This window comes from Pseudopipra pipra, chromosome 4, assembly GCF_036250125.1.
Source record: "Pseudopipra pipra isolate bDixPip1 chromosome 4, bDixPip1.hap1, whole genome shotgun sequence".
NCBI classification, from domain to species: Eukaryota; Metazoa; Chordata; class Aves; order Passeriformes; family Pipridae; genus Pseudopipra; species Pseudopipra pipra.
This window is the reverse complement of record NC_087552.1, coordinates 62753776-62775501: the sequence shown is the minus strand read 5'-3', so window position 1 is coordinate 62775501 and position 21726 is coordinate 62753776. Positions and strand designations below refer to the sequence as shown.

General features: G+C 37.3%; 1 protein-coding gene across 1 annotated transcript in view; it reads left to right on the top strand.

Moving 5' to 3' along the window:
* The window catches only part of STX18 (syntaxin 18), a 60274-nt gene extending 39377 nt beyond the window's left edge, over positions 1-20897 (top strand). The window contains exons 3-11 of the mRNA XM_064653245.1: positions 3958-4073; positions 5113-5190; positions 5289-5355; positions 7890-8005; positions 11527-11615; positions 17842-17900; positions 18651-18720; positions 19301-19381; positions 20778-20897. Coding sequence (XP_064509315.1) covers positions 3958-4073; positions 5113-5190; positions 5289-5355; positions 7890-8005; positions 11527-11615; positions 17842-17900; positions 18651-18720; positions 19301-19381; positions 20778-20873 — 772 coding nt within the window. The 3' untranslated portion in view covers positions 20874-20897. The remainder of the gene's footprint in view (positions 1-3957; positions 4074-5112; positions 5191-5288; positions 5356-7889; positions 8006-11526; positions 11616-17841; positions 17901-18650; positions 18721-19300; positions 19382-20777) is intronic.
* The last annotated feature ends 829 nt before the right edge of the window (positions 20898-21726 follow it).

The window sequence follows — 21726 nt, the reverse complement described above, 5'->3', positions numbered from 1 at the left end:
AGCCACTGCACCTTCAGGTACACTCGTGCTATGACCTCATTCCCATAGCTCTCTCTCTTGTACACTCATTTACTCAGCAGCCTGTTGTTCATATATTGTCTGACACTTGTTACTGTTGATGAAAATATCAACAAAGAGCTATGAGAGAGGTACTAAATTGGGCCCAGGTGATTTAGAAGCAGTAAGCTAAAGGGAATAATATCTGCAGCTTTTAAGTGATCTTAGTGATGAAAGTTAATGCAAAAAACCCCGAAAAAGTCTGGAATTTATTCATACTCTGTGTATAATTTTATATCTCTTCTGAGTAACAAGCCAACATCACATTCTTAAGTGTTTCTCATAGTAATGTTTGCACAGCAATCTCTTGTTATCACTGGCATCCGTTACCAGTTGTGAGTTGTAATCATGCACTTGACCTTTTCTGATGTGTCCCTACATGCTGTATTCCTTTAGATGTGTCAGCAATCAGAACTCATTTGCACTTTCTGTATTCTGCTTTTTCTGTTTGAGCTCAATGAAGAGCTCATGAAGTAGCTCAGTTGATCTCTCATTGTATTGCCTACTCTTCCTTTTCATCAAGGGCAGAATTGCAAACTACCATAATGTAATTTCTATATGAGAACTACTAGTTCATATGAATTCTTTTCTGTTCCTTTTTAGGTTTCCATTCTTTTCCAATCTAACTTGCTCATTTTTCTGGACTAATGAAGTCTGCCTACTTGATGTTCACTGTCTTCATTTTACTCTTCACCCACTGTTTTAAAAATTACAAATAAACCAAGTTGCCTTCCAGCCCAAGTTTCTTACAAAGTTTTCTCGTATTAATTAGGATAAAAATCCAGAGGAATTTATTTTCCTCCTTTCTCCCTTCTTTTTCTGCATGTATTAGCCAGTGCATTTCTTGGCTACTCATTCTGATTGTTTCTGAAAAACCTGGTTTGTTTGGTCTTTCTTGATTTAGTGATAGATCAGTCCATTGCTGTGATACTGCCACTGCACTTCTCAGCGAGTATTTGTATCTCTGACATACAAGACACAGCTGGATTTTTTTTTCTGTTCATTTGTTTGTCTGATGTTCTGATGTGGTTTTGTTTTATTTTGGCCTGTTTTATTTTAGTGAACGTTTCATTTTCCGGTAAGGTTGGAGGATAATAATTAAGTGAATTTTCAGTATAATCTCCACATGCAGATTTACTGGGGAATGCAATGGGGACTTCAGTTCCCTGTTAATACTAGTGGATGCCATATGTGTTTTGACATAATGGCATATGATTGTGTGACTCCATTCTTGCCTTCCCAAGGAGGTTGGGTTTCAGGTATCGTTGCCTCTGAGTTGCTTGACCAGCTCATGTTCAAAAGCGCTGGTACCAAATGCTGCGTAAGCTGTAAGCAGTTATAAAAGGAAAAGTATTCTGTTTCTTTTTTACTGGGTTAAGCTGCATTTTGCTAGCTCTGAAGCAGTGAAAATCCTGTTTAAGATCTACCCTAGTTTTGTATTAGCAACTAGGAAAAGTAACTTAACAACTTGCTTCCCAATGATAAAGCTCTTGCAGTTATCCTCAGCATATCACTACCATTAGTAAATGTACCACACTAGTGGTAGTTTTTACTGTTAGTAAAAAATGAAGTGTGCCTGAGGCAGGTTTTTTCATGTGTATTTCTAAGTCTGATTTCAGAGAAAATTCTGGTTTGCATTTTGTAATCTTTATTTTACCCTGTAATGTTAAAAAGTGTATGGAAAGCATATAACTCTGCAACTACCGCAGAGTTGGGCAGGTTACAAGAACATAAACGTAAAGACAAGAAGTTTATATACCCTGTTCAGTAGCAGACCAGCCAGAATTTATTATTGCAATTTGAAATAGAGGAGTGTAGTTTTTTTGCTTCATCAGGGGGCCATCACCAGGCTGTGACTCCATGCTCATTTTCCAGCTGAATCTGTGTGCCCTAACATGCTCAAGTAACTCTGTAGACAGAGCTCACTGAAGGATGTTATACATTATGTCATCCATACCAGATGAACTTAATGGTCCCCTCCTGTCTAGGCTTGTGTGGAAGTGGATGTAGGAATGCATTTTCTGGCTTTACATATGCTAAGAACTTGCTTATGCCACAGACTAGTAACAAAAAGAGTCATTTGTACAAGCTGTGCAAAGGGAGTATGGGAGAGGTCTGTCTAAATATACATTTAACAATATGAGTTATGTTCTGTTTTTAACTGCCAATATGTCATCTTAGCAAGGTTGGGAAAAGCCCCTCTATTAGATTTTTCTAAAATCAGGCAATTTCAAATCTTTCATCATTCAGAATTTGCTTTCTCAAAAAGTACGAATTAGAGTAATATGTTAGAAATCACTAATTACAGCTGGGATAGGGATTCTGCTGCAAATTTATGAAACCTGTCAGTCCTGACCAAAGGGGAACAATTCAGCTAGTAAAAGATAAATGGAAACACTATATATGGCTGGTTTTCTGTAAGTATTAAAAATTAATTTTATGACATTTAGAATAGTTTTAACCGTAGGGGGGGAAAAAAGCCCTGATACTTAGATCTCAAATACATGGCAGTGTTGGAAATAAACATGTGAAATATAGAATATTACTTCTAATTAGTTTGTCTTACTGTTTGCTTGCTAATCTGTGCTTGTGTACTAGCTGGCCAGTAAGCAGAAACTAATTTTTAAGCCAGATGAACTGTGTACTGATTTTTGATGTGCAACCAGTTATATGGGATGGGAATTAAGACATTTTGGTATAGTACTCAAGGACATTAGAGTACACTTAAAACTTTCTGGAAGAGGTGTGGGAGACCCATGCTTACAGTACATTGATGATGCAGGAAGGAACTGATGTGAGGTGGGATTGTGTGAACTGGTTGTGGCCATTCCTGTAGCAGGGACTGCAGCAGACACAGGGGAGCTTTGGCATTATTGCAGTGAAGTGTGTAAGAGATCTCTGAGGGTATCAGGCTGGTTTTGCAAATTGAAGATCCTTTCTTTTTACTTGTATTGCTGCATTAATATCATTGCATTATACATGAGGAAATTTTCACATATAAAAATAGTAAATTCAAATGCGCATCTCGTATAGTTAAGGTTTTCTTTCTGGTTTTTTAAAAAGAAGATATAATAGGCTATGATCACTGTATCATCAGGAAACTCTAGATGAACATAGGATAAGCTGCTGTAGCAAAGTTTTATCATCCTGTCACCTATGGCTGTGGAAACACTGTTAAATACCTTCATAAAGTATGCTTTTCTGGTGGTTACCTACAGCATGTTAATATTTCAAGGACAGGCCTCTATTTTTATTAATTTAGTAAAAAAAGATATATTAATACCATTAGAAAATACTAAATGCATTATGTATAATCTAAAACAGAAATAAACAATGGGAACAGGTTTTAATGAATATTACATTCAATTTGATATTAAAAATTTGCATTATTTTCCAGTATTCTTAGTCTGTTTTGAATTCACAGATTTCATAGTACAGCTACTTTAAAAATGAAGCTCTGTATTTAGGATAATGAAAAGATATTTAACTAAAATAAGTTCCTTTTTATTTTTCTTCTTTCAGTATTTGAGCTATTCCATTATCTTAATTTTTTTTATGTTTTTAGAATTTAAATACACTTCACTGAAATAATTGCTGAGGGCAATGATATATTTTCTAGTAGTATTTTCTCCTTATCTGCTATGTATTTGATTATGTACAAGATGATGCTTTCTTATATATTTTACTAGTAAAAGTGTTTAAAAAAAAAAGTTAAAAAAATTTGATAGAAGTGGCATTTTTGTCAGGGATATTTATTGTACTTTATACTCCTTTTTCCATGAAAATCAGTGTTCCAGAAAAGTTTTTGTGAAGATGGTGGCTGGGAAGAAGGTCTAAGATGTGTACTCGTGGATTTTATGTTGGGGATTTTGTAAGTGACAGGTTTGTCTTTTTTCTCAGCCATATTATGTCTGAGTATGGGAGGATGACGGATACGGAGCGTGATCAGATAGATCAAGATGCTCAGGTGTTTATGAGAACGTGTGCTGATGCCATTCATCAGCTGAGAACAGAAGGTAAACTAAGCAGCTCTTACATGTTTTTTCTCAGTTATTGATAAAGGCTAATGTAATGCTGGATATTGCTTGGTGAAGCCGAAACACTTTTAGAAAGAGATTAGTGAGGTCTCATTGCCTTTTTGTTTGCATCTGTGTTGGCTGTTTAGTACTGTACTTCATTTTCTTAAATGTTAGTGGAAAGAGAGACCAGAGCATAGAATTTTATTTATTTGTTCAAATACAAGTGTAAAAAAGAGTCTTAAATATTTACAACTTGAGTAGTAATTCATCACTGTGGCCTGAACGAAAGCTCTCTAAATTCAATGGTTGTCTCTTTCTAACTTGTCCACCTGTAAGGTATTACAGGTATAAAATTCCAAGTTTGAAATAATTAAATAACTTTAACGAAGTTCTAGTCAATTAACAGCATTTTTGACAACTTGAATCTGAGATCATACCTCTACTACACTATCCTGTGGAAGTTGTAGAGCGAATTTCTGTTTGGCCTTTTTCAAGTTGGCTTGCTGTACCTCTGTGTTTTGTCAATACACTAAAGATTTTCATCAGCTGTGAAATGCTATCCAAACATAGTTGTAACATTATTCAGAATCATTGAAAGTCAGGCATGCCTGGGAACTACATAGTATAAAATAAGAAGTATCAATATATGTGAATTAAAAGGATGTTTGACACAATAAATCCCAAATACTTCCACATAGTCTATACACTGGGGAATTGAAGAAGTTCGATATTTTAAGCAAGTTGAATCTCTAGATCTGCATTGCTGTGCTTAGCTAGATGACACCTATTCCTGTGTAGAAATTTCATTGACATAATATAACTCCTTGGCATATATAAAAATACTGTAAGACACTAGCTGGCTTTAGTTTTTGATTTCTTGTAATGACTTGCTGTTTTAGAGAACCTATATTTAAATATAGCTATATTTAAAATAGGCTTTCGAGTATACAACTTTCATATCAACTGAAAGTGCAAACTGTTTTGGAATTCAGTAAGAAGTTACAAGATTGTCTTATATCTTTCTTTTGTATTTCAGCACACAGGGGTGTCCTGTCTGCTCAGGTAAAGGAGCACAGAACCGCTGTCTTGGACTTCATTGAAGATTACTTAAAAAGTACTTCGTATTTATTGCATGGTTAAAAATGGATGATTTTCCAAGAAAGGAATCTTGTTCTTCTAACCTGAAATTTTGTTTACTGCTATCTTGAACAGGAGTGTGCAAGCTGTATTCTGAACAAAGAGCCATCCGAGTTAAGCGAGTGATAGATAAGAAGAGACTGTGAGTAGTGTCAAAAATAGTGAACTGTACCTTTTGCTTTTAGGACATTCAACAAAACTGTTATTCCTGGCTAGATTGTAAGGAGATTGTTTTAATGGAAATCTGTGGTTGCATGAGCATCTTCTGCAGGTGCATTCCAGGGCATTCCAGGGCTCTTTTACAGAGTGCCAATATAGTGCTGTACTTCTCATGTAGGTAAAGGATTAAAGAACCAAATCAGTAAAATGTGGGTTAATAAACCTATTTGACTTCTACAAGTGCACCAAAATATTTTTGTGTGTCCCATTAAGTAATATTCTGAACAAAATTATTTACAAGAAAATGCTGCATTGGTAATATGTCTCAGAAATAGGATGTCTCAAAGATATGCCATTTAGGATACTGTCTGTTTAGCTACAAGAGATGATCACTTTTCTCTCCTGTTCTCTTTCTTTCTGACTTTTTTTTGCCTTTTTTTTTTAAGCCCCTATCTTTCTGCAAAAGCAAGTGACTGTTTTGTTAGTAAATGCTACTTGAGATGACAGGTGTTCGTGGCAAGTAGGAACATGATGTACCTCTTTACCTGTCTTTATGGATGTAAGAACTAGAAAACTGATGTTGACCAGGTAGAGTCTGTATGCATTGCAGATGTGATATAATGGCCAAATTGTCATTTAAATTAAAATTCAATTTAAATAAATCACAGTGCATAACCCAATCTTTATTACAACTTGAAGAAAAATAGTATTGTTAATTTGTGATTTCCCCAAGGATTTCAGCTGATGCTTTATGTAATGAGAAGTGTACTTTCACTTGAAAGAACTAGGCATTCTTTAAACAATGCATCCCAGGCACTTTGTTCATTTTAAATTGAAATACATTTAGCATACTGTGCAAAGTAAGGACAACAAACAATAAAAGAATACATTTCTTTAAAAGTAAATTAATTCTAGTGCAGCTCTTCTTTCCTGCAGTTTAGTCAATTTAAAATATGTATGTATCAGACAGTACTGAAAGGTTTGCAGTAGGAATGTATTTCATCGTTTCCTTTCATACTGATAACCATCCTAAGCTCTTCAACAAATTGCCTGAGTATTATAATTTTTTTACAGAAGTTGTCTTTATGTATTAACTCATATTTTTTGATTAAAAAGTTCTGCCAGTTAGGACTAGTTCCCTGTAAAGAAAAGCTGAGAAATAGAAACATAAGCATTTTTTTTCTACAAAGGTACTTGGTTGTGATTTTCAATTTTTGTGTTTATTGGTATTCAAGATTATATTTCATTTCAATTGTAAATTTCTTTTCCCATTAGAATATTTTGTGAATTATGTATGCAATTATTAAAATCAAGCTGATAGTTTTGTTAGCTGGGGAATTGGTGTTTAATATTATTAGTCTCAAAACTATTATTTGAACTGCACAGACATCTAGATAAGTATTTTTTTTCCTTATTATTAGGCAAATCTGGGACTTGAGAGGGAGGAGATGAGAGTTCTTTTTTGTAAAATTACCAAAAGCCCAGTACTTTCAGAGGTTTTATAACTAAGAAAGGTTCCCTGCTACTGTTTTTTTCTTGTTAAATAACAGTCACTCAGGGATGACTAATGCATTATATTCCGGGTTTTGTAGAATTTTCTAATTATGGGTTAGAATTTAGACACAATGGAGAGAAGGAAAGGAACACAAAATGCATCATCTTCTGTTAGGCACAGGGGAGAATTGCAGATCATAATGAGATTAACTGTTGATTATATTTTTGAGGGGAGGAAGTGATGAAGTTGGCACAGCAGGTGATTCAGCCCATTGCTTTTTATTTTTTTCATTCTTTACCTTCTCCAGCAGCATAACTGCTAAGCATTTAACTATCTACTGTGTAGCAGTTATAGAATTCATTGTAGACAACAATAAATCACAGAAATTTACTGGAAAAAAAATATTGCCATGATTTTCAATTTTTTTTGGTGCCACGCTGAAACATGCTTGACAAATACTTAGAATATAATCATAGAATGCGCTTCTCATGTTTTGCATTGCCTTTGTGTTAAAATTACATAATAGGGACTTAGCTGTAGTATAAAAAAAGCTAATTCTGTTGTATTTTCTTACTTTTCCCTTATGATAATTGAAAATATAAAGTAAAATTACCGTTATCACTTGAAAAAGTAAAGTAGTAGTGTTGGCCATGCTACTAAAAAGAATTTTTCAGTATGACCAAAATGTTGGGGTTTTTTAAAAAAAAATAAATATTTTAATACACTGCCACTTTGAAAGGAAGTTTAATAAAATGTCTGTATTTTTACACTCTAGCCTTCAATATTCTCCTCAACTCTGAGCATGTGGTGTGTTTTGTCCAGGAATACTATTCGTGTTTTCTTTGCCTTTGTAATAATATTTCAGTGAAAGTTGCTAAGTACATTTTGTACCTTGACTGGAATATCTTTACTGTGAAGTTTCCAAGAGTTAAAATATTGGATTTAGTAATCTGTGGTTCTCATTTTAGAGAAATTTTTTTTTTGTGTAGTATCAGTTAAATTATAGGCTCTTGTTCTTCTAGGTCCAGACTTGAACCTGAGCAGACCAATGTGTCCAAATCACCTCTATCCCCTGAAAAATCTTCATTAAATCCTTTAGATGATTCTGAAGAAAAACTTTCTGCTGAGGAAAGTAAAGGTAAGAATAAAATGTAGTTATATTCTACTTTTTGTGGCAAGGCCTGTCTGGTCAATAGTACTTCCTTCTTGTTAGAAAGGCCAATTTCTGTGACTTGAATCTTCCTTGAGCTGATCAGGCTTTTGAGAAGCATATTGTGAGACCGACTGCAGGGCCGTACAGAGGGTGGATTCATGTGAAGTGGGTACTCCACTTCTGGATGAAGACTCTAATACTGAATTATCACACAGTGTGTGAACATTTTCTGATATGTCATTGCTTATCTTCCTAACCAGTTTGTACTTCTGCAGGCCTATCAGCCCCTGACGCTGGATTTATTGTAAGAAGTACAGCTTTTGATTATGTGCCGTTTCTAGCGGTTACTACCTTTTTATAGTCTGTCCTAAGTGATGCAGCACACAGGCACATAGACCAGTTTCACCTTAACACGTTATCAGTGTTTTGCAGCTGTGAGCTGGTGCCACCAGAGAAGCAGCAGCATAGTAGCATCTTCATTGCCCTGTGCTCTTTCCTTGTCACCGAATGCCCCCGCAATCTCTGGAAGTGTGCACTCCCACCACATAGTGTCATCACAATTTTTAGCTCCAAAAATCTGCACCACACCATGGAAAATACTGTTCTTTGGTTGCCTTGGACACAGCAAACCACTGCAATAAATAGAAATGCAGCTTTGTTTATTGCATGTTAATTTTGATTACTTCGGTTTTCACTTTTATGAGTTTATGCTTTAATTTTTATGAGAAAGTAGGGGTCCTGCCACACAAGTGATGCTGATGGAGTCCTTATGAGGCATTGCTGACTAGCCTAGAAAATTATGGAACTTCTATATCAAAACAAATCTGTCTGAAACAGTTTGTAAATGCACACAGCCTGTGATTCCTCACATAAGGATAAGTGCTGGTTGCTGCTGCTTATAGAAATCAGCCTTGTGACTTTGCTGGTAGGCGGTTGTCGAAGTGTGAAAATAACATGAATAAGATGACTAGGAAACCAGAAGCTCAGCTTAAATCTTACAGCCTTTGATTTTTATTTTTTTTCCAAGTAACTTTTCAAATTTTTAAAAAACTGGAGAAATGATCACATTAAAAATAAACTATTTCATATTCAGGATGCTGATGATTTAGAGAATGGTGATAATTTGTTTTTAGGAATTAGCCATCATCAGCATGCCTGGGTCCCTTGTTTTAAATCTCTCTGTAAAGATACTTCTGAGAACAGCTTGTGGTCCTGTCCATAATTTAAACACTGGTGAACAGCTGAATGTCCTACTTGGCGTGCTAAAGCACAACTTGGATTGTGTCTGGGTTTTTTTGGCAGAAACCAAAACAAAATGTGGTTACTTTTGTTTCGAGGCAAAGCACCTGTTTACATTAGAATTATAGTGGACATGCCTCATGGTAGGAAAATAGTCTCTCTGGAGATTGCTTTTATATACTGACAGTATTTATTTGCATATTACAAATTTGACAGTTTATGGAAATAAATGTAAATAATGAGTAGCTTTTGAAGTGGTCCATAAGCTTAGCAGCTGTCTCCTTTCAGCATGGAAAAGGGTTCAGAGGATTTGATGATTATTTTGTATCTTCATCATGAGTTAACTGCTTCTCTTTCTGAATCAGAAATGTAGTTTGGCTTTTGCTGGTTGAGTTGCAGAAAAGCATTATTGTCAGCTCTTTGAAAGCTGCAGAGAGCCTAAAATATACCACAGTGACAGGAAGAACCCAAGGGGGAGATACATGTTTCTTGCTTGCCTCTTACCATATTTGCTTATTAGCAATCACATTGGATACAGGTGCTGGTTTTTTAACAGTGCTGAGAGTGCCTGAAAGTAATTGGTTCCTCTGGGATAAAACAGGAACATATCTTTTTTTTTTTTCCTCCATAAACTAATTATCTTATTTTGTTTGAATACAGTAAATAATTTCTTGTAATTTTGATAAAATATAAATATATTGATTACCTAAACAAATTAGTTTGGTGTTTCTGTGAAAAAGACTTGAAATACTGATAATACCCCATGGAAAGAAACGGAGTCAAATACTTCCTAAAAATCTTTAAAGCTATTCTTGGGTTTATTTCTTATTACTCAAAAGAAAGAACTGATTTTTTTTTTTTTCAAATTTATTATATTCCTTACTCACATCCCTCATTTGTAACACTGCCATTGTTTGTGCATCCTGGTTTGGTTGTTAGGAAGCCAAAAAAAAAATTTATAAAGGAGACATACACAACAATACTCTTTTATGATATTTATTTTTCAAGAGTTTTCACAAATACTGTTGTGAAGGATAAAAGGGAAAACTTCTCCTAATAACCGTTTTCATATATGAGTTTATAAATAGGCCTACTCTTTTCAGAGGCTTCTCAAGACAAGTTAGTATCTGAATGTTGATGCATCAGTGCTGCATATGCAATTGAAAAAAAATAGGTTTAGAAGGTTATAACAAAATAAATGAAAATAATCATAAATGCCTGAAAAAATTTACTGGGATAAATAGGAAGCCTGAATGTATGAAAAAGTAAAAGCTAAATCTTTCTGTATGTTAATTTGCAACCTGCATCTGATAAGTCCAAGCAGGTTCATCGTTGATCCATTGTGAGGTGGTGCAAATCTCTGAGTTTTGTAAAAATGTCACAGCCAGTGGAGAGAACAGAGGCCCTCTGAAGGCTGCAGTCTTATCATGAGGTTTTTAAACACTGATGCTAAAAAAGCTTCAGAAACAGTAGATTCCTCTAGCATAGTTTCTTTTCTTCCCCATTCTAACTTCTTTGTCTGTAATCAGAAGTATATAATTAAGCCTAAAATTAAATCTTCCAGAAGGGAATATCCCAGAAATAGCCATTCAAGATCTTTTTTATGCCCGACTCCTGCAAAGATTTATGCAGATGATTAGCTTTAATCAAAGGGGAAGTACTACTCAAATATATGAAGCAGCTTTGATGTGTTGTGGTTAATTTGTGGGATTGGAGCTGATTCCTGTTATATGCAGGAAGACCCCTTGCACAGTGTGGTGTGGGATTTGAGCTGTAACAGGAAGTTTGAACGGCATGAGGAGATAGAGTTTGTCCTGTGAACTTTGCACAAATTATCTTCGAAATTCTGGGTTTAGTTTTTGGAATGAGTAGCTGCTGGTACTGTCAAGTCTCATTGGAAGATAATAGTTTGCATATAGGCTGTTATTTTGAAAATTGTGTGGTTTTGTCTGCTGAAAGACAGCTGCCACAGTATTTTATGCCCTAAAACCTCTTAGTGCATTGTGAGTTGTTTTACATCTTTCACTGTCAGTATGTTAGTGCAACTCCTTGTAGTTCATAAAATTAAACATGCACGTAGGCTTTTGGCCCAGTTTGGATGTTAAAGGTTATCAGTGTAATTTCATGCTGTAAATGTAGGGTGAATCTCAGTTACTGACAAAGGAGATACAACAATTTCATCAGCAGTCTAACATGGCTGAAAAGTTATTTCCACTTTACTATTCAGTGCCCTGTATTGTCTCAGGTGTTTGGTGGCTCTTTTACAGACAGGAATCTGCCTGATGCCCAAAGTAACCTTGGATTATGGGGGGATGGCAAAGGAGAAGATGAGCTGTCACCTGAAGAAATACAAATGGTAAGTTAATCTTGTGTCTTATTGTCCGTTTTATCGTATTTTCTGCTGTATTTATTCATATGTGTTAAAAAGATAATATGGATTCGCCCAAATTAATTTTTAGCATTCATTTTATGCAGAATAGTGCCATAACAAGATACACCTTTTGCATGTGTCTTCCTGGTTCTTCTAGTAGCAACTAATATTTAACATTGCTACAAAATATTTACATGGAGACATGAAATTAGTACAACTAATTTTCAACAATTGAAATTAAAATTGCTTTTTTAAAATTACAATCATTAGTTGCTTTTTTTTAGTCAGGAAATAATAGAAGTCAATGCAACATCAGAAAAAGCATTATGAAACTTCTGAAGGAATAAAGTGTTGACCCTATTTTCTTGGATGGCTTTTAGGGCACAACTTAAGCAGTTGTGTGTGTACTATTTAAGTATAGCTATGAAGTTATACTTCATTTTATTTCTTTTTTTTATTATCAAGATCAGAGGAATAGATATCTGTCACAACAGAATTTCATGAATTTTAGCTTTTTTGCATTTCCCTGTTATGAGCATGTTTATGTATTGATTGATCCAATTCTGCTTACCGTTGAACTGATATAGTAGAAAATTTCTGACAAAGGCGTGGTTGCTGACAACTTGTCAGATTTTTTGATTATTCCTAAAATTTATCATTTTGAACATAGCTCAAAATTCTTAGAAAACCTTTCTACATAAGCAAGGGGGTTTATTATATAAAGTAAGAAAGAAAAAGATTTCAGTCAGTAGCTGTGCAGATTTCAGAACAGTGAGCTTCACTAATGGAAGGGGCTGCTGCAGAATGAGTTTGTGAAGCTTCCTAGGCAGTTATTAGAAGTGTTCCCAGACATGATATGCATCACCCTTCCAGTCAGAGATGAGTAAGTTGCATGTAATTATGGTTTGGTTTGCTAAAGAGAAAAGGTTCTTCAGAGGCTGCTCTGTATGCTCTCATATTGTTCTTGAGTGCCAGTCTAAAATCTGAAGGCTTACTCCTGCTTTCTGTTTTCTTATTAAAGAGAATTCTTTGCATATTTTTGTTCTCCTCTCTTTAGTCAGAATCCTGTTAGCCCCCTTGCTTCCAGAGGAACCAGGGAAATGAGCATCAAAGGTGATGGCTCTGACTGACTGCTAAATGGGGGTTGTGTTTTATAGGCCTCACACTGTAATTAAGTTTTAAATGTGTTACATCCCTTGTCATGATATTTTGGGAATAAATACATTTCTTTTTCATGAAATCCTATCGTACCTTTTTACTTTTAAGAGTAAGGCTGCAGATAAGAGAAAAATCTGTGGTCATAGTTTAATGATTTGAAGGATTTCTGGACTCCTAAAATTTCCAATCCAAAACTGCTTATTAGGCACTCCTTGGGGGTTAGTACTGATAGTAAAAAAATAGAATTGAAAAAAGCATACAAAGGGAGGTACCACTACAACACCCTCCTCTCACCAGAACAACCTTCCCCAGTGAGGGTCATTTCTTGTCAAGCAGATTTTTACTGCTGGCTTTGAATAGGTATTATAGGAGTTGACAAACTGTAAACAGAGTTGTATATTTTTGTAATATGTAAATGTTGCCACAATATGTAGATGCTCAGAGCTGCGCAAACCACCTCTCTGTTCTGTGGACAGATTTTTTTTTCTTAGGGTTGTTGTTTTGGTTTGTTTTAAGAACACTATAATTAGCTGAATTACAAACACTAGGGATGTATGTGGTGACTATTCCACAGCAAAACTGCTCTTTCAGTGCCTTTTTGCGGAAACTTACAGCTAAGAGTTGACCTTTATTAGTAAAAGTTGGATTCTATATAATTTCATTCCTAAAAGACTTTAAATTCACTAGATCTATTATTCTGATTTTCAGGTAAATCTGTGTCCAAGGGGTAAATGTAGGTGTAACTAGGATATAATTTGAGCATTTGAATGTGCATTGTTTTTTTCATTGCTCATCTAAATCCTTTAGGTTATGCAGGGAGAGGTTAAATTTATGTAGAGACAGGTTAACATTATGCAGGGAGAAAATCAGAAGGGCCAAAGCCCACCTAGAACTTAATCTGGCTACTGCAGTAGAAGACAATAAAAAAAATGTTTTTAGAAATGTATTGGCAACAAAAGGAGGGCTAAGGAAAATCTCTATCCATTCCTGGATGCAAGGGGAGACATAGTAACAAAGGCTGAGAACAAGGCTGAGGTACCTAATATCTTCTTTGCCTCATTCTTTAATAGTAAGACCAGTTGTTCTCAGGTACCCAGCCCCCTGAGCTGTATGACAGGGATGGGGAGCAGAATGAAGCTCTCATAATCCAAGGTGAAATGATCAGTGGACCTGCTTTGCCACTTAGACACACACAAGTCTATGGGTTTGAGTACCAAGGGAACTGAGGATGCTGGCTCAAGTGCTCACTGAGGCACTTTGCAGCAGTCCTGGATAACTTGAGGGGTCCCAGTTGACTGGAGGTCACCAAACGTGACACCCATCAGCCCAGAAGGGCTGGAATGAGGGTCTGGGAAATTACAGCCCTGTCAACTTGACCTCAGTGCTGGGGAAGGTCATGGAAAAGAGCATCTTGCATGACATCACACAGCACTTGCAGGACAACCAGGGGATCAGGCCCAGCCAACATGGATTCATGAAAGGTGGGTCCTGCTTGACCAACTTGATCTCCTTCTAAGTCAAGGTGATCCACTTAGTGGATGAGGGAAAGGCTGTGGGTGTGTCTACCTGGACCTTACTAAAGCCTTTGACACCACTTCCCACAGCATTCTCCTGGAGAAACTGGCTGCTCATGGCTTGGACAGGTGCACTCTTCACTGGGTAAAAACGGTCAGATGTCCAGGCCCAGACAGTGGTGGTGAATGGAGTTAAATCCAGCTGGTGGCTGGTCACCAGTGGTGTCCCCCAGGGCTCAGTACTGGGGCCAGTCCTGTTTAATATCTTTATCAATGATGTGGACAAGGGGACTGAGTGCACCCTCTGTCAGTTCGCAGATGACACCAAGGTGAGTGGGAGTGTCGATCTGCTGGAGGGCAGGAAGGCTCTGTAGAGGGATCTGGATGGACTGGATTGATGGGCTGAGGCCAATTGTATGAGGTTCAAGAAGGCCAAGTGCCAGGTCCCGCCCTTGGGTCACAACAACCCCAGGCAGTGCTACAGGTTGGGGTCAGAGTGACTGGAAGACTGCCCATTGGAAAAGGACCTTCAATCCTGTGTTCGATTTTGGGCCCTTCACTGCAAGAAGGACATTGAGGTGCTGGAGCATGTCCAGAGAAGGGCAATGGAGCTGGTGAAGCATCTGGAGCACAAGTCCTATAAGGAGAGGCTGAGGGAGCTGGGGGTGTTTAACCTGGAGAAAAAGAGGCTCAAGGGAGACCTTATCACTCTCTACAACTCCCTGAAAGGAGGTTGTATCCAAGTGGGGGTCGGTCTCTTCTCCCAGGTAACAAGTGACAGGACAAGATAAAATGCCCTCAAGTTGCCCTAGGGGAAGTTTAGATTGGATCTTGGGAAAAATTTCTTCACTGAAAGGGTTGTCAAGCACTGGAACAGGCTGCCCAGGGAAGTGGTGCAGTCACCATCCCTAGAGGGATTTAAAAGACATGTAGACATGGCACTTAGGGACATAGTTTAGTGGTGGCCTTGGCAGTGCTGGCTTAATAACTGGACTTGATCTCAAAGGTCTCTTCCATCCTAAACGGTTCTGTAAAGAGGGTAGGTTACACAACTGCTGTGTTGGTTTTAAGCTGGGATATGTTGTGTCAAATCATACTTAACAAGTCTCAGTCATGGTTCTGTGATCCTTCCTGTAGATAAAATAATGAATTAAAGCCCTATCATATTGCTAGAGCAGCAATTTCTACCAGTATTTTATCCTCAGGAGAGAGCCTGACATTGTTCAAAATGTTTGTAGGTTATTGCATGATTTGCACAATAAATTTCAGTTTATAACTCTGAGTACAGGTGTATTAAGGGTTTTTATAGTTACTATGAGCAGATATCTTCTGGTTGCATTGACTGGGGAAAAATCTGGCTCTGATGTTTAGAGTTGTGAAAATATCTACTCTCTATCTTTTTTTTGGTTTGTTATGTCTTAAATTCAGGAACAGCATATCTAGTGATTTCTTTCATGGGATAACAAAAAGGAGTGGTGATGATTTCTTTTATGCATTCAATTTTTAGCCACATATTAAGCAGTTTGTCACTTTATGCTATATTTTGGTAACCGAATATTTCTCTGTCATAAAAGAGGCTACTTCAGTAAGCCATAAACCTTTGAGCTATACTAACTGCTAGAGCTTGGTTTTGGGTTCCCATCATGTAAATCCCTTTGTGACACACTGGTATATGATGTGTTCAGTGCTCTAACCCTTTGTTCAATTGACTGTTTTAGCATATCTTAACTGCTGTATGTGCCAAGTGCTTCATCAGCCATGATTTCAAGTTGCAAAGATCATTTAGCAGTTTAGGAGGTAATCTGTGCCAGTGGAGGGTTTTAAGTATCAAAGGGACTTTTTAAAGAATACTTTCTCAAGTGGATTTGTGCTATTTGTAAGGGATTAAAATCATTCACTGTTTCTTTATTAAAATTTGTCTTCTAAATTAGTTGTCATCTCAGTTTTACTAAGGCAGCAAAATAGGGAATTTCTGATGTTGAATATTTTACAGAAATACTTATCCTTACAGAAGTCAGAAAAACAATTACAGCTTGGTGGCCCCCCTTAGTCACTCAAGGAGCAACCAGTCACTGCAGTGCTAGATCTCGTGGCTCTGTTTCACTGCTCTGTTCCTTGGCTTTGTTGTGAGGTGACTCTACCAAAACCAGCCATACAACGGTGTGAACATTTATGTTCAGTGATGAAACACCTTTAGCCATCTACCAAAGTAAATATCACTGTATTTTAGGCAATTATATTTTAACAAATGATCTGCTCTGTAGGAGGAGTCACTACAGACAGCAGTGACTTGCAACACCAGTATTTTCTTATTTAACAAAACCATTGGATCTTTAGAGTGGAAATCAATGGGACTTCAGGGAACTGTGCAGTATGTTGCTCTGTTCCCCCTCACCTCATGGGGCTGGACGCCTTCCCTGAGGCCTCTACCCCACAGTGAAGGTGACAGTGCCCAGTAACTCTCCTCTTAGACTCTCTGGAATCCTTTAACCAAAGAGAGAAAGCTATTCTTGCCAATCAGGTAGACAGTGACCTCTAGTACAAAAAGAAATCTGTATGTTAAAGAAATAAGTAATTTTTCTTTATACTTCATGACGTAAATTGCCCATGTCAGAAAACTAAACCTTTTTCTATGAGATTCACTGTTACCCTTCTTCAAACTCATACCTGTCATTTAACACTCACTTCAGTGAGATTAAATCTACAAATTTCTGATTTTTAGCAGTAACAACTTCACCTTAAGGCATGCAGGTTGACATTTAATATGCTGCTTACAGAGAGTCAGGTACTGTTTCTCTTAGGCTCTGCTGGGCCTGAAGCAAGATGAAAAATATTACTGCACAAAGTGTGGGGCACAGTGGCAGTGTGGGAGCCCTCATCACGTGGTTTCCAGTAAGATCCACTGAGACATGAGAGACCCTTCTCTCCAGTATTATGGCTGTGCAGATTTTGTTTCCGCAAATCTTGTCATCATACTTGCTGCATGGTCACTTGTTCTGTAATGAGTCCCAAATTATCTAAGAGTCATGTATGCTTGAAAAGCAAAAGCTTATTTTCCTGCATAAAGCCTTCTATTTGACAAATGCAGTGCTAACAATATATTTAAACGTTTCATTAAATACTCATGAGTTTTAATTGAAGGAGCTCTTTTGGAATAACTACAGGCAGTGCATTTGTAAAGTATTTCATACTGCAGCAAAATCTAAAGGCTCCTAAATTCATTCCACCGGGAGTACATGAATGTGAAGGACAGCACAAAGATGGCATGAAAATCCATGAGAATGTGAGAATCACATGCTTTCACAAGCATGAAAGATTTCTCCACTGAAATTTCTAAAATAATACAGAAAGGACAGATTCATCCACTGTATCATTCCTTACTGCAAAGAAACTTGAGTAACGTTAAGATTGTTTTAGTTGAGACATACTGTAATGGATGGCAAGGAAAGGGTGGGAGTTGGTTATCACCGTGGGCATTAAGAAAAGTCCCCGAGTCCAGGCATGTGAACTCATGTGTGTCATTTCCTCCCTTTTTCCAGTTTGAACAGGAGAACCAGAGACTTGTTGGTGAAATGAACAATCTCTTTGATGAAGTCAGGTACAATTTTCTGTTACTCAACAAACTGGGGCACGTGCCAGTCCCCACAACTGGAGTGGTGTGGGAGGAGGTGGCATGAAACAGGAGCACCCAGGAAGGGTGCTGTGTGCTGTCCCACAGGGTAAAGAATGATTCTGAGGGTCACACAAACTATCCAGAATAGTACTGTTAAATTTGGAAGGTTTACATTCTCCCTTACCCAAGTTTTAAAATGCTAAGTTTCCCACTCATATCCTATGGTCCACTGCATACACAGAGGGGGAGGTGCCATCGCTGACCCTGTGCAGAGACCTGGCTGTGCTTACAGCAGCACCATTCACTCTCCCTTGCTGTGCAGAACAGCTGAACAGCTACTCAAACTGGAAACTGACTTTTGGATTATTAGTCCCAGGCAAGGTGAATTCCACAGGTCATAGTAGCATATAAAGAGGATATGTCAAAATCAGCTGCTTAGGGCCCACCATGGCTGTTGTTATGTGAGACGGAAGAAGGGAGACAGGTGAACCCCTGGCAGTGAAGGCAGCTCGCTGAGCGCTGCTGGGTGATGCCTTTTCCAGGGCTTCTCTATGGGCTGGTTGTTTTCCAACCAGGAACATCCAAGCCCTGATCACAGGCTGGTGCTGCCCCACTGATGGCTGACAAAACAGTGGCCTCCTGAACAGCCACTTACTGGGCTGGAGAGTCTGAATCTGCAACAGCAACACATGCTTGCACTTAGTTTCTAATGGAGTATTTCTCTTCTTTGCCAAGACAAATTGAAGGAAAAGTGGTGGAAATCTCCAGATTACAAGAGATATTCACTGAGAAAGTCTTGCAACAGGTTAGTGTATTTTAATACTGCAGCAGCAAATAAAGCTTGAAGATTTTCTTGGGAGATATTTTGCTCTTGCTTGCATGCAATGTGTAAACATAAGATTAATGAATCTTTGGTGCACATGTGAAGGAAAAGATTTTTGTTTGTTTTTCAAATTCAAAATCAAGATATTCACTGTTGTTACTTATTAGTATGTACCGGGAATGGAAAACGCAACATGTGTTAGGATGATTCCTCTGCCTCAGAACTGGTGTTCTGTTAAATGTGTTATTTCATAACATCCTTTCTGGAAGTGGTGCCGCCTCTTCCAAAAGAGCTGGGAAATATCAGACAGGTTAAACTTGATTCTGGATAAATGGGAGACTTCCTGCTGATCTTGGTGGTCTCCATTCAGGCTCATAAAATCACAGATAAAGAAATTGCAACTTAATTGTAATTACTCTATACCTTTGCATCAATGAAACAAAGATGTTAGTAATACCAATTTGATTTTATTTTTGAGTTCTGCTTGTTCTCTAAGTGCTTGGAAGTGGTTTTTTCCTAACTTTCATTACTGTTTCTCAGTTTTATTTCTTTTTTAAAACAGGAAACTGATATTGACAATATCCATCAATTAGTTGTGGGTGCAACAGAGAATATCAAAGAAGGCAACGAAGACATAAGAGAGGTAACGTCTTGAAGTTGTGTTTTAAACTCACTTGTTTCTCTTAACTTTCAGTTTTTCCCAAGTGTTGGTTTAAACGGCACGTGAGAGCTCCCCCACAGGACTGGTGCAGTGGGTGCTGGGGTGTCAGGACATGGGTTTGGGAAAACTGTTCAAGTTAGCTGAGGTTTTCATTAGTTCTAACCATGATCTGAATAGCTCACAGGTCTGCAGAAATCTACTTGGCCTCATCAGTTTTTTAAATATGAAGGTCACCTGGCTTGCATTTAAGCACCTGTGAAGTTGGTTTTAAAAAAAGGTGGGGAGGGGGCAGAAATTGCAGACTACAATAAAAGACAGTGCTGAAATGGTTGAAACTAGAGTTAAATGCTAAGCATTAGCAGAAGAGACTCTTTGCCACCCTGAACACTTCTCACATGTTCCTAGTAAAAAGTCTCTTCCACTGTCTTAGTAATTAGAAGGAAAGGATGTTTTCTTTCAGTAACTGAGATTTCAATAAAAACAGAGTTCCTAAATTAGGCTATTGAGTAAATGGCCCTCCTGAGAGCACACAGAAAAGGTATCTCGAGGATGTTATTTACTGCTCTGCTCTCCTGAAAAGTGCATCAAATGTGGCAAGAACTGAAGTTATTTTTGCTTCATTTTTCACATTTTTAGGTAGAACTAAGTTTCCTAAACCACACTGAGAAACTAGCAAAAGGTGCTAAATACAAAACTTTGTCACTCACATTGATGTTTGTACCATGTAAAAAAAATCTTCCATCTGTAAATCTGAAAAATGAGAGTGAAAACCAGGTCCCCTGGTGCATGCTGGTCTCAATTTTGGGAAGAAGAATCCTAGAAAAATACTTGCTGTGAGAGCACTCACTGTGCTATATCAACCTCCATAGGTGTCAAGGGGTTTTTTGTTTGGTTTTGTTGGTTTTTCATTTGTTTAACTCAGATGTTTATTAGAAAGATGAAGGCCTTCTTACTTCTGATCATGGAATTTCACTTTTGGAACTTGACACTAATCTAGAAGCATGTACTTTTTGATGTAGTTCGTAATATTTTGAGTTCCATTGCATGGGATCTTGGGATTTTCTTTTTTTTTTTCCTAAATGTCTGATTTGAAAATTTTGACTGTGACTTCACTGATAAATCTAAAGAGGTACAGCCTATCTGACCTGTATTTACCTGAAATTAAGGGCAAATTATGTTACTTATCATAGAATCATAGAATCAGCCAGGTTGGAAAGGACCTCTGAGATCATCGAGTCCAACCCTTGATCCACTACCACCGTGGTTACTTCTCATGTGGGAGGGAAGGGTGATGCCACTAACAGGCATCCTGGGTTGCCATTGTTGAAATTCTGTGTGTTTACTGGTGATGGTAACAGGGATAACCTTTTTCTCACAGGCCATCAAAAACAATGCTGGATTTAGAGTGTGGATCCTATTCTTCCTAGTGATGTGTTCATTTTCCTTGCTTTTCCTGGACTGGTATGATAATTAATTAAACATACTATTGTCTACGTGCTTTGTTTGTAAAACTTTTGACTTTTTTTTCAATGGAGTTGGGTATATGGCATACCTACATATTTTATGCATTTTTTTCATACCTCTGTGATGGAAATATTTTCCAATAAATAAGTGTGTGCATATATCCATTAGTGCAGAGGGAACTGATAGCCTTCATTTTAAATCCGTTTGTCAAATATAAAACCACGCTTAATCCTTCAGAGAACACTCTTTAAAAGGGCTGGGAAGAAAGCTACAGGCTGGAGCAGAGCTAATGGAAGAAAAAATAACAATACTGGTTTTGTCACAGCCACCCACTTGTGATGTTGAAAGTCCAGCTCCCATCCCAGAGCGAGAGAGAAGCGTTACTGTGCAAAAGTATCTACACTGTCTCAGGTGTTTATTTACCACTTCAGTACACAGTGATCACTTTGCACATCTATGACCTCTACTTCTAATCCTTTGAAACTACTTGACTGAGAAATCAGCTTGATTTTTTAGTAGCAATAATGATAAGGAGTCAACTAAAGAGCTTTACTTCTAGGTGAAAAGAGAGAATACAACATAGACAGATTGTGCAGTGAAACAGATGTTCTGGGATGCTGGAACAAAGCTGAAGGATGGACAGTATTAAAGTCCAAGTACTAAAACTGGGAGCAGTTTGTTAACTAAAAAAAAAATACCTCAAAACCAACTGTAAATAAGAATCAATAAACTCCCTCCTATTAAATCAGAGGAAAAATGGTTTTGACTTCAAGAAGCATAAGCAATCTGCTTCTCCTAGACTGTAAGGCTTACTAATTTTTATTGTTTGTTGTTACGAGGAGAAAAAGAAGTTGTTTCTCATC